The 11,803-nt window shown below is 42.8% G+C and overlaps 1 protein-coding gene across 1 annotated transcript in view; it reads left to right on the top strand.

Moving 5' to 3' along the window:
- CMTM2 (CKLF-like MARVEL transmembrane domain containing 2) overlaps nt 1-11,216 on the top strand; it is a 22,677-nt gene extending 11,461 nt beyond the window's left edge. The window contains exons 3-4 of the mRNA XM_010851091.1: nt 10,238-10,339; nt 10,827-11,216. Coding sequence (XP_010849393.1) covers nt 10,238-10,339; nt 10,827-11,057 — 333 coding nt within the window. The 3' untranslated portion in view covers nt 11,058-11,216. The remainder of the gene's footprint in view (nt 1-10,237; nt 10,340-10,826) is intronic.
- Nucleotides 11,217-11,803: the final 587 nt, after the last annotated feature.

Genomic DNA, 11,803 nt, shown 5'->3' with positions numbered 1-11,803 from the left:
AACTTTCCTTCCAAGGAGTAAGCGTCTTTTAATTTCATGGCTGCAGTCACCATCTGCAGTGAATTTGGAATGTGTATTATATGTTAAATAGAAAAAAATAAAATGGTGGACGTGCATCCAAATATATCATAAATGATGGCAAATATAAATGGACTATATCATTCATTTAAAAGAGAAAGGACCCTAAGAATAGATTTTTTACATCCAACAATGTACAAGGCATGTGGAGAAAGGTTGTAAGAGATAGAAAAAAATTAGAGGAAAATACTAACTAAAAAAAAGCTAATGTAACTTTACCATTGTAGTAAACAAATTTTATGTTTTAAAAACTAAGTATGTCAAGAGGATCACTACATATAGCAATGCTGAACTTGTATGTACCTAACAATGCCTGTGTGCTCACTCAGTCATATCTGACTCCGTGACCCTATGGACTGTAAGCCCACCAGACTCCTCTGTCCATGGGATTTTTCTGGCAAGAATACTGGAGGAGGTTGCCATTTCCTCCTGCAAGGGATCTTTCCAACCCAGGGATCAAACCCACACCATCTTTTGCATTGTGTTCTGCATTGAGACGTTGTCTTCTGTCTTTAGCACTGAGCCACTGGGAAAGCCCATATACCTAACAATATAGCTCCCTAAATATAAAAGACAAAAATGAACTTAATTATAACCATAGTGGGAGATTTTAACATGTCTCCTTCAGTAATTGATAGCTTGATCCACTGCTATATATATCAATAGGACATATAGAACCCTACACCCCAGAGTAACAGGCTATACATTCTTTCAGGCGTACTTGGAACAATCACAAAAGTTATCCTCAATGACACCACAATGCAAAAATAAACAAATAACAAGGAACTGATATGATATAGACCACATTCTCTAACTTCAATGCAATATAATTAGAAATAAATCAGTAAAATTTAAATCTTTATGTATTTGGGGGAAATTTAATGGTTTTCCCCAAACACATAGGGATTTAGTTACATGTAGTATTAGCAAATACTATCTGTAGAATGCAGTTAAGCAATCCAAATTCAAGTCTATATACTGAGAAAAGAACAATGAAAATTAACAATTCACATATCTATATGTGACAAGACAAACCAAAAAAGAATTATGAAGGCAGTGTCAAAGAGCTAAAATTAATGAAATAGGAAACAAAGGTCCTATTATTAGTGAGGACTAATAAAACCAAAATCTATTTCTTTGAAAAGACTAATAAAGGAGATAAACCATAAACCTCAAGAAAAAAAGAGGACAAAGAAAAATATTAGTATAAAGAAGAGGTTTTAAAGATCATAGGGAAAATATGAACCTTTATGCCAATAAATTGGAATATAGAGTTAATTTCTCAGAAAATATATGATGTATGTCGTGGTCCAGGTGCGGGTTGGAAAAGAATTTCCAGACATGAGACAGAATGAGAGGGAATGGGGAGGGAGGTGGGAGGGGGGTTCAGGATGGAGATCACGTGTACACCTGTGGGGGATTCATGTTGATGTATGGTAAAACCAATACCATATTGTAAAGTAATTAGCCTCCAATTAAAGTAAATAAATTTATATTTAAAAAATAAATAAAATAAAAGATTTTTTTAAAGTTTATTAGAGTGGGAGATGCTGTTAGAACAGTGGACCAGCTCAAGGGAGAACCGACATTGAACAGGAATCCTTAGTCCACTTTTATACCCAGGGTACCAGGAGTGGGATAGGGGTCTTGCGGGTCATTTGCTGATTGGATGAGGCACGTACACTGGTGGAGTAAGAGTAAGGTAAATACCTTCTCCATGTGTGGGATAGGAGGGGAGACAGGTTACACTGCTCAGGAGGACCTGAAATCCATTAATAGTTACAACATGGGGGAGGGAAGGACGATAAGAGTCTGGTTTTTCCGTTCCTGCGTTCCAAGACCCTCCTTGGTTTTAGATAAAACCAAGCAGATGCTCTTTGGTCCTTGGGTCACCACAGTGTACAAAAATTGACTCAAAAAGAAATAGAAAAATAGCTCATAAAGCAATTCACCCCTGTTTTCATCTGGCACTTATTAAATCTTTTGATTTATGTGGAATCGTTTGGCAGATGGTGTGAACCATGGCTCCAGCTTGGTATCCTGATGGCTTGCCAACTATTTCACCCTGTCACTCAGTTTATTCATTTATTGAACAGTACAACTTGCCCCTCTGCTGATTTGAAATGGCATTTTTGTTAAATGCTAAAATCCCATATGAGGGACTTCTTTGGTGGTCCAGTGGTTAAGAATCCATGCTTCCACTGCAGGGTGCATGGTTTTGATCTTGTCAGAGAACTAAGATCCTGTATGCCACATGTAGCCAAAAATAAATTTTTTTAATCCCATATGCAGTTGATTTCTAGACTTCATATTCAGTTCCACTGGTCTGTCCCTTTTTTCTCTTTAAAAAATGCGGGGGGGGGGAGGTTTATAATATATTGTACCATCTGGTAAGGCTTTGATCTTAAAACCAGACATGATAAAGAAAGTAAACTATAGGCATATATTATTTGAGTATAGCAATAAAAATTCTCAATAAAACACTAGCAAACTAAATCAAGCAATACATAAGCAAGTAGTGCACCATGACATCATGACCAAGCAGGGCATCTGCCAGGAATATAAAGGTGGTTTCATCTCAAAGTTCTGTTAACATAATTCACCATCTTTGATTTAAAGGAGAAAACCATTTAATCATCTCATAAGCTGCAGAAAAATTATTGAGTAATATTCAACACTACTTTTTGAAAGCCACTTAGTAAACCAGGAAAAAGGGGAACTTCCTTAACTTAATAATAAATACCTACCCAAGCCTAAAATGAACGTTGTATTTCATGGTGAAACCTTAGAAGCATTTCCTTAGAGATGCCTACTATCCCCACTTCTATTCAACATTGTGCTGAAGATCTTAGTACAATATGACAAGAAGAACAAATGGTATATGGATTGGGAAGGAGAAAAAAACTAGCATTACTCACTGATAATATGATTCTCTACACTGAAAATCCAGGAGAAGGCAATGGCACCCCATTCCAGTACTCTTGCTTGGAAAATCCCATGGACGGAGGAGCCTGGAAGGCTGCAGTCCATGGGGTCGCTAAGAATTGGCACGACCAAGCGACTTTCACTTTTCACTTTCATGCATTGGAGAAGGAAATGGCAACCCACTCCAGTGTTCTTGCCTGAAGAATCCCAGAGACAGGGGAGCCTGGTGGGCTGCCGTCTATGGGGTCACACAGAGTCGGACAGGACTGAAGCGACTTAAATAAGAAGACCCTGAAAATCCAAGAGACTCAAATTACTAGAACTGATTGAGTTCCACAAGGTAATCAGAAACAAATAGTGTTCCTGAATACCAGCAACAAATAATGAGAAAATGTGGTTTTTCAAAGAAAGCATTTAAAGCAGTAACAGAAACTATGGGTGTCTGAGAATAATAAACCCATTCAAAGACTGTAAAACTTCATGTGGAGATAACAACATTTTGTTACTGGACATAACAAAAAAAATCTAAGTAAGAGAAGAAATATACCACAGTCACAGATGTGAAGAGTTACTCTCATAAAGATGTCAATTTCATTCCAAAGCAGTGTCCACATTAAATGAAATTTCAACCTAACAGAGGTTGTTTGTGGAACTTTTCAAGATGATTCTTATGGAAGAATAAAGAGAATTACAAGGATGGACCCACCCAAGGAGATATTGGAGTAAAGCTTTGGTACTAGCTCAGGGGTTGACAAAAAGACTAACCAAATTGTAATGGATTGAATGTATGTGTACCCCAAAAATTCTAATGCTAAAATCCTAATCCTCAATGTGCCTATACTTGCAGATGGGGCCTTCAGAGTGGTAATTAAGATTAAATGAGGGGCTTCCCTGGTGGCTCAGTGGTAAAGAATCTGCCTGCCAATACAGGAGACCCAGGTTTGATCCCTGGTCTGGGAAGATCCCATATGCTGCAGAGCAAATAAACCTGTGCACAAGAACTATTGATCCTGTGCTCTAGAGTCCACGAGCCACAATTACTGAGTCCACGTGCTGCAACTACTGAAGCCCACGTGCCCTAGAGCTCCACAACAAGAGAAGCCATCACAATGAAAGCCCACGCATCACAACTAGGGAGAGTAGCCCCCACTCACTGCAACTAGAGAAAAGCCCACGCAGCAATGAAGACTCAGCAGAGCCAAAAATAAATGTCAGTCAGTTCAGTCGCTCAGTCATGTCCTACTCTTTGTGACCCCATGAATCACAGCACGCCAGGCCTCCCTGTCCATCACCAACTCCCGGAGTTCACTCAAACTCACATCCATCGAGTCGGTGATGCCATCCAGCCATCTCATCCTCTGTTGTCCCCTTCTCCTCCTGCCCCCAATCCTTCCCAGCATCAGGGTCTTTTCAAATGAGTCAACTCTTCGCATGAGGTGGCCAAAGTACTGGAGTTTCAGCTTTAACATCAGTCCTTCCAATGAACACCCAGGACTGGTCTCCTTTAGGATGGACTGGTTGGACCTCCTTGCAGTCCAAGGGACTGTCAAGAGTCTTCTCCAACACCACAGTTCAAAAGCATCAATTCTTCGGCGCTCAGCCTTCTTCACAGTCCAACTCTCACATCCATACATGACCACTGGAAAAACCATAGCCTTGTCTAGACGGACCTTTGTTGGCAAAGTATAAAACTATTTTTAAAAAATAGGTTAAATGAGATCCTAAGCATGGAATCCTGATCTGATAGGATTAGTGTCCCTATAAGAAAAGATAACCAAGACCTTATTTCTTTCCCTTCCTCTCCCCTGCCCTCTTCCCACTTCCTCTCCACCCCTACCTTGCCCACCACAGAAAGGCCACCTGAGAAAATGGTGAAAAGGCAGCCATCTGCAAACCAGGAAGAGTCCTCACCAGAAACTGACTTTGCTAGCACTTTGATCATAGACTTCTAGCCTCTGGAACTGTAGGAAAATAAATGTCTGATGCTTAAGCCACCCAGGCTGTGGCATTTTGTTATATGGCAACATGAGCAGACTAATACAGGTATTAAAAAGAGAGAGAGAGAGAACCCAGAAATATACCTATATACATATGGCAACTTTGCATATGACACAGGTGGCATAACACAGCTGAATGGAGTATTTAATAAATGTTCATTCTTGACTGGGAAATCCCATGGACAGAGGAGCCTGGCAGGCTGCAGTCCAAGGGATCACAAAGAGTTGGACACAACACGACTGAACACACACGCACTTGGGACCATGAGAAAAAGAGAAAAAACATGTATATCATTAAAATTAAAACTTTTACAAAAGAGGACATCATAAAAATTTAAAAATAAGCCCATAGAAAAATGGGGCAAGGGATATGAATAGACAGGAAACTCCAATGTCTAAAACAAGTTTTTAAAAACACTTCATTGGTAACCAGCGATCTGAAAGGTAAAACAACAGGGTACCATTTCAACTCATCAGATGGGCAAAGAAAAATAAGACTGGTAATCCTAGGCCTTGGCAAGGACATGGGAAACAGGAACCCCTATATGTTTGTGGGCATAAGTGAACACTGACACAGGTCTTTTAGAGAAAAGCTTGACAGCACCTCAACAAGGAAAAAATGTTCATCAGAGGCACAGACAAAAGTGTTCACTGCAGGCATATGAAGGCAATGGCAACCCACTCCAGTACTCTTGCCTGGAAAATCCCATGGATGGAGGAGCCTGGTAGACTGCAATCCATGGGGTCGTTGGGAGTCGGATACGACTGAGCGTCTTCACTTTCACTTTTCACTTTCATGCATTGGAGAAGGAAATGGCAACCAACTCCAGTGTTCTTGCCTGGAGAATCCCAGGGATGGGGGAGCCTCATGGGCTTCCATCTATGGGGTCGCACAGAGTTGGACACGACTGAAGCAACTAAGCAGCAGCAGCAAAAGGCAGAAGTACCCTAATGTCTCTAGTTTGGTTTATTCATACATTAGCTAAAATTAATGATTTCAGCCTCATTCATCTCAATCTCATCTATTTCTCAAGATGGGTAAATCTCAAAAATTCAGTTTAAAAAGGACATGCTATAAGATACATCTTTTATTGAAATTTGAAACACAAAATACTATATATTTTTTATGAATATATAATATGATGGTAATCCAAGTCTATGCCCGACCAGTAACGCTGAAGAAGCTGAAGTTGAATGGGTATATGAAGACCTACAAGACCTTTTAGAACTAACACCCAAAAAAGATATCTTTTTCATTATAGGGGACTGGAATGCAAAAGTAGGAAGTCAAGAAACACCTGGAGTAACAGGCAAATTTAGCCTTGGAGTACAGAATGAGCAGGGCCAAAGTAATAGAGTTTTGCCAAGAGAACGTGCTGGTCATAGCAAACACCCTCTTCCAAAAACACAAGATAAGACTACACATGGACTGCGCCAGATGGTCAACAGTGAAATCAGATTGATTATATTTTTTGCAGCCAAAGATGGAGAAGCTCTATACAGTCAGCAAAACAAGGCTGGGAGCTGACTGTGGCTCAGATCATGAACTCCTTATTGCCAAATGCAGACTTACATTGAAAAAAGAAGGGAAAACCACTAGACCATTCAGGTATGATCTATTCAAATCCCTTATGATTATACAGTGGAAGTGGGAAATAGATTTTAGGGACTAGATCTGATAGACAGAGTGATGAACTCTGAACAGAGGTTGGTGACATTGTACAGGAGACAAGGAATCAAGACCCTCCCCAAGAAAAAGAAATGCAAAAAAGCAAAATGGCTGTCTGAGGAGGCCTTACAAATAGCTATGAAAAGAAGAGAAGTGAAAAACAAAGGAGAAAAGGAAAGATATACCCATTTGAATGTAGAGTTCCAGAGAATAGCATAGAGAGATAAGAAAGCCTTCCTCAGTGATCAGTGCAAAGAAATAGAGGAAAACAATAGAATGGGAAAGACTAGAGATCTCTTTAAGAAAATTAGAGATACCAAGGGAACATTTCATGCAAAATGGGCTCAATAAAGGACAGAAATGGTATGGATCTAACAGAAGCAGAAGATATTAAGAAGAGGTGGCGAGAATACACAGAAGAACTGTACAAAAAAGATCTTCATGACCCAGATAATCACGATGGTGTGATCCCTCACCTAGGGCCAGACATCCTGGAATATGAAGTCAAGTGGGTCTTAGGAAGCATCACTATGAACAAAGCTAGTGGAGATGATGGAGTTCCAGTTGAGCTATTTCAAACCCTAAAAGATGATGCTATGAAAGTGCTGCACTCAATATGCCAGCAAATTTGGAAACCTCAGCAGTGGCCACAGGACTGGAAAAGGTCAGTTTTCATTCCAATCCCAAAGAAAGGCAATGCCAAAGAATGCTCAAACTACCGCACAATTGTACTCATCTCACACGCTAGTAAAGCAATGCTCAAAATTCTCCAAGCCAGGTTTCACCAATACATGAACTGTGAACTTCCAGATGTTCAAGATGGATTTAGAAAAGGCAGAGGAACCAGAGATCAAATTGCCAACATCTGCTGGATCATCTGAAAAGTAAGAGAGTTCCAGAAAAACATCTATTTCTGCTTTATTGACTATGCCAAAGCCTTTAACTGTGTGGATCACAACAAACTGTGGAAAATTCTTCAAGAGATGGGAATACGAGACCACTTGACCTGCCTCCTGAGAAATCTGTATGCAGGTCAGGAAGCAACAGTTAGAACTGGACATGGAACAACAGACTGGTTCCAAGTAGGAAAATGAATACGTCAAGGCTGTATATTGTCACCCTGCTTATTTAGCTTATATGCAGAGTACATCATGAGAAACGCTGGGCTGGATGAAGCACAAGCTGGAATCAAGATTGCCGGGAGAAATATCAATAACCTCAGATATGCAGATGACACCACCCTTATGGCAGAAAGTGAAGAACTAAAGAACCTCTTCGGAGAAGGCAATGGCACCCCACTCCAGCACTCTTGCCTGGAAAACCCCATGGATGGAGGTCGCTAAGAGTCGGACACGACTTCACTTTCACTTTCACTTTTCACTTTCATGTATTGGAGAAGGAAATGGCAACCCACTCCAGTGTTCGAGCCTGGAGAATCCCAGGGACGGGGGAGCGTGGTGGGCTGCCATCTATGGGGTCGCACAGAGTCAGACACGACTGAAGCGACTTAGCAGCAGCAGCAAAGAGCCTCTTGATGAAAGTCAAAGAGGAGAGTGAAAAAGTTGGCTTAAAGCTCAACATTCAGAAAACTAAGATCATGGCATCGGTCCCATTACTTCATGGCAACTAGATGGGGAAACAGAGGAAACAGTGTCAGACTTTATTTTTTAGGTGGCTCCGAAATCACTGTGGTCATGTATGGATGAGAGTTGGACTGTGAAGAAGGCTGAGCACTGAAGAATTGATGCTTTTGAACTGTGGTGTTGGAGAAGACTCTTGAGAGTCCCTTGGACTGCAAGGAGATCCAGCGAGTCCATCCTAAAGGAGATCAGTCCTGAATGTTCATTGGAAGGACTGATGTTGAAGCTGAAACTCCAAAACTTTGGCCACCTGATGCAAAGAGCTGACTCATTTGAAAAGACCCTGATGCTGGGAAGGGTTGGGGGCAGGAGAAGGGGGCAACAGAGGATGAGATGGTTGGATGGCATCACCGACTCAATGGATATGAGTCTGGGTAAGCTCCATGAGTTGGTGATGGACAGGGAGGCCTGGCATGCTGCAGTCCATGGAGTCGCTATACGACTGAGTCACTGAACTGAACTGAGCTGAATAGAGAGGAAAATACTGCTATACATCTGGGAAGACTACCCATAGACTTGGAAGTCATGCAAAACGCAGGGACAGGTATGGAATGGTGAGACTGGCTCATCCCACAAAGCTTTTTTGCTTAGGGTTTGTTTTTTTTTCTTTTTGTTTTGAGGGCCATGAGGCAAATACTGCAAGACATTAACATCTGTTTAATCTCAGTGGATCATGGCCGGTGGAGGTGGGAGCAGGGTTGGGCTGTTCTATAATTTTCTGTATGTTTGCAATGTATTAAAATCCACAACATTGAAGAGGGAAACAAAAGGCCTGAGACAAGGTGGCCAGGGAAGGACAACCCACAGAAAATGGCATCAGAGAAATCAAGGGGAAAGATGGCACTGCCCAACTCTGCAGAGTCAGCCACTGCCCACAGGGTTAAAAGGACGCACAAGCTCTGGGCCTCAGGAGTGATGGGGGAGAAAGCCAACTTGCTGTGGCCCTGGTTCGGCCAACTCTGAGTTAAATCTGGCTGTGCCAGGGAGCCACAGTGGGTGGTACTTGAGGGGAAGACAGCATAGGAGGCAGCCCTTTTGCTCAAACTGGCAACATCTGGACCTTGTCAGGATAGGGTCATGGAAACAGATATGGAGCAAGGGCAGGACTGCAGCCACAAGGGATGGGAAGGAGGGTGGATGATGAGGAAGTGATCTGGCCTTACAAAGGCTCAGGGAAGGAGTGGGCAAAGGGTGAAGACGTCGCTGCCAGGCTTCCAGCCGCAGGATCAGAGTCCAACAGAACCTCCTGTGAGCAACCCAGCCCACCCTTTATTCAGAAAGAGGCACTGGCCCGGAGAGTAGAAAGACGTCGTGTGTTGCAAATTTATTTAAGTGAGCACTGGAAGTGGGGAAAAGCATAGCTAAAAACATAGCCACCAAATGTGTGATTTCACAGGATAGTAGCCAAGGCAGCTCATAATGGCAGTTAAGCATCCTGGACTTTGTGTCTCAACTCAGAGTCCAGCAACTCAGAGTCCAGCTGTTGAACTACAGATATGTCCCCCTAACCCACTATACATTCATCTTCCTATATACCTTCCTATATCATCTGACCCTGGTGGCTCAGGTGGTAAAGGCTCTGCCTGCAATGCAAGAGACCGTCTACAATGCAGGGGATGATGTGGGTTCGATCCCTGGATCAGGAAGATCCCCTGGAGAAGGGCATGGCAATCCACTGTAGTACTCTTGCCTGGGAAATCCCATGGACAGAGGAGCCTGGTGGCCTACAGTCCATGGGGTCTCAGAGTCGGATACCAGTGGGCGACTAACACACACACATTTTAGATGTGGCAGAAGTTTGGAAACCATTCCCTTTGGCGGAAGCGCGACCATTTTAAAAACCATTCCCCTTGGCGGAAGCTAGACCAGCAGGTGTTGAAGGGGCCTCAGCCCTGTTGAGAGCTGACTTATCTCTCCCATGCTTTCAGGATCTTCTCAACGACCTGTTTTGCTGTGGTTTCCTCGTGGGGGCCGCGGTCTTTGCTCTCAGAAGTCGGCAAACAGTGCCAACGAACTACCTTGCCGCTGTGGTGAGTCTTGCACATTGGGCTGTTTATTTGCTCAGAAATCAGCACTTCGGGAGAACAGTTATTTTCCCCGAAGGAAAAGACCCTGTTTTCACAAAATTTTGCCATCCAAGCAAAGTCTGAAAGTAAAGTTGGTGTTTCTCGTGGAAAAGCCATTTAAATAAAGATGATGTCCAGGGAGCCCACCTAGCTAATGGTTTCCTCTTCAAAGCAGCCTGCGGACCCCAGAGCAAAGGGCCCCACCCAGGCCGGGTCTGCAGAGAAAAAGAAAATGCGCTGAGGTGACCGACAGAAGGGATGGGGCTCAGCTGAGGAAGCTGAAGCCAGCGAGTGGCGGATAGCGGGGCAAACCGGAAGTCTGTCTGGGATCTGGCAGCGTGAGGGGTTGAGGGGAGGGTTAAGCCTCAGCGACTGATCATGGAAGCCAGGAAGGAACTCTGACATTTGGAAGGAAAAGCCCCCAAGTAACGAGGATTCTTTTGTTTCCCAGGTCTTTTTATGTGTGGCCGCCCTTTTTGCTTTAGTCGACGTTTGTCTTCAAAAGAAACACTTCAAAGGCAAGAAGATCAAAAGGAATGTGCTGGTTCCTCCACCACCAAAGGAGCCTGAAAAGCCAGTGGCTGAAGTAAAACCAGTGGATGCAGAGAAAAAAAAAGAGGCAGGAAAACCAAAGGAAGCCAAGGCAAAGGGGGCAGCAGGGGCAAAGGGAGGCAAGAAGTGAGGCGGAGGCACACGTTGTCACAAGTGGCTGGGCGTCTCACCACAGAATGTTTCCATTGTCTGGCCTGTCTTCTCTCTAGAATGGTCTTCTTATCCATTTCAACCACCATCTCTGATTGGAAAAGAAATCTCTTCTTAAATGGATTTTGAAAACCTTAAAGTTGACGTAATGGTTATTTACATAACCGTTCAACATTCATTCAACAGGAGTAGCCAAACGTTTTGGTATGGAGGGCAAGGCTGGAGGGGGGCCCAAGGATTTGGGGGACCAGAAGTGTGGGTGGCACCCACTGTCCACACAGCCAGCCAGAGTGGCCAAAAGAAAAGCAGAGACTGGAAAACAAAAGGCTGCAGTTTGTTCACAGTGACCTTTTCATGTCACATTTCTATGCATTTCTGGAACAGGGAAAAACAGAATCAACTCTGCAGGGTCTCTGCCCAGAGAGGAAATAGAAAGCAAGAGGCATTGGCAGAAAGTGGTTAAAACCTCTGGAGGTGGTTCTTGCTTTCCCTGTGTCAAAATATTATCAGGCAACACAAGATGGTAAAGCAACTATCCTCAAATTAAAAATAGATTATCAGTAAATCCAGACTAAAAGAAGAATAAGATTGTCAAGGGCAAAATAAAAATAACCTGATTTTTTAGGACTTGAAACTATAACTAAAGCGCAAGTGCCTGGAAGGAGATGAAAATGGCAGAGAAGGACCCTGAGCTCATCTCCCACTAAGAATACATCAAACACACAT

This window comes from Bison bison, unplaced genomic scaffold, assembly GCF_000754665.1.
Source record: "Bison bison bison isolate TAMUID 2011002044 unplaced genomic scaffold, Bison_UMD1.0 scf7180017864297, whole genome shotgun sequence".
Classification (NCBI taxonomy): Eukaryota; Metazoa; Chordata; class Mammalia; order Artiodactyla; family Bovidae; genus Bison; species Bison bison.
The sequence above is the reverse complement of the archived record's forward strand: the minus strand, read 5'-3'. Positions and strand labels throughout refer to the sequence as shown.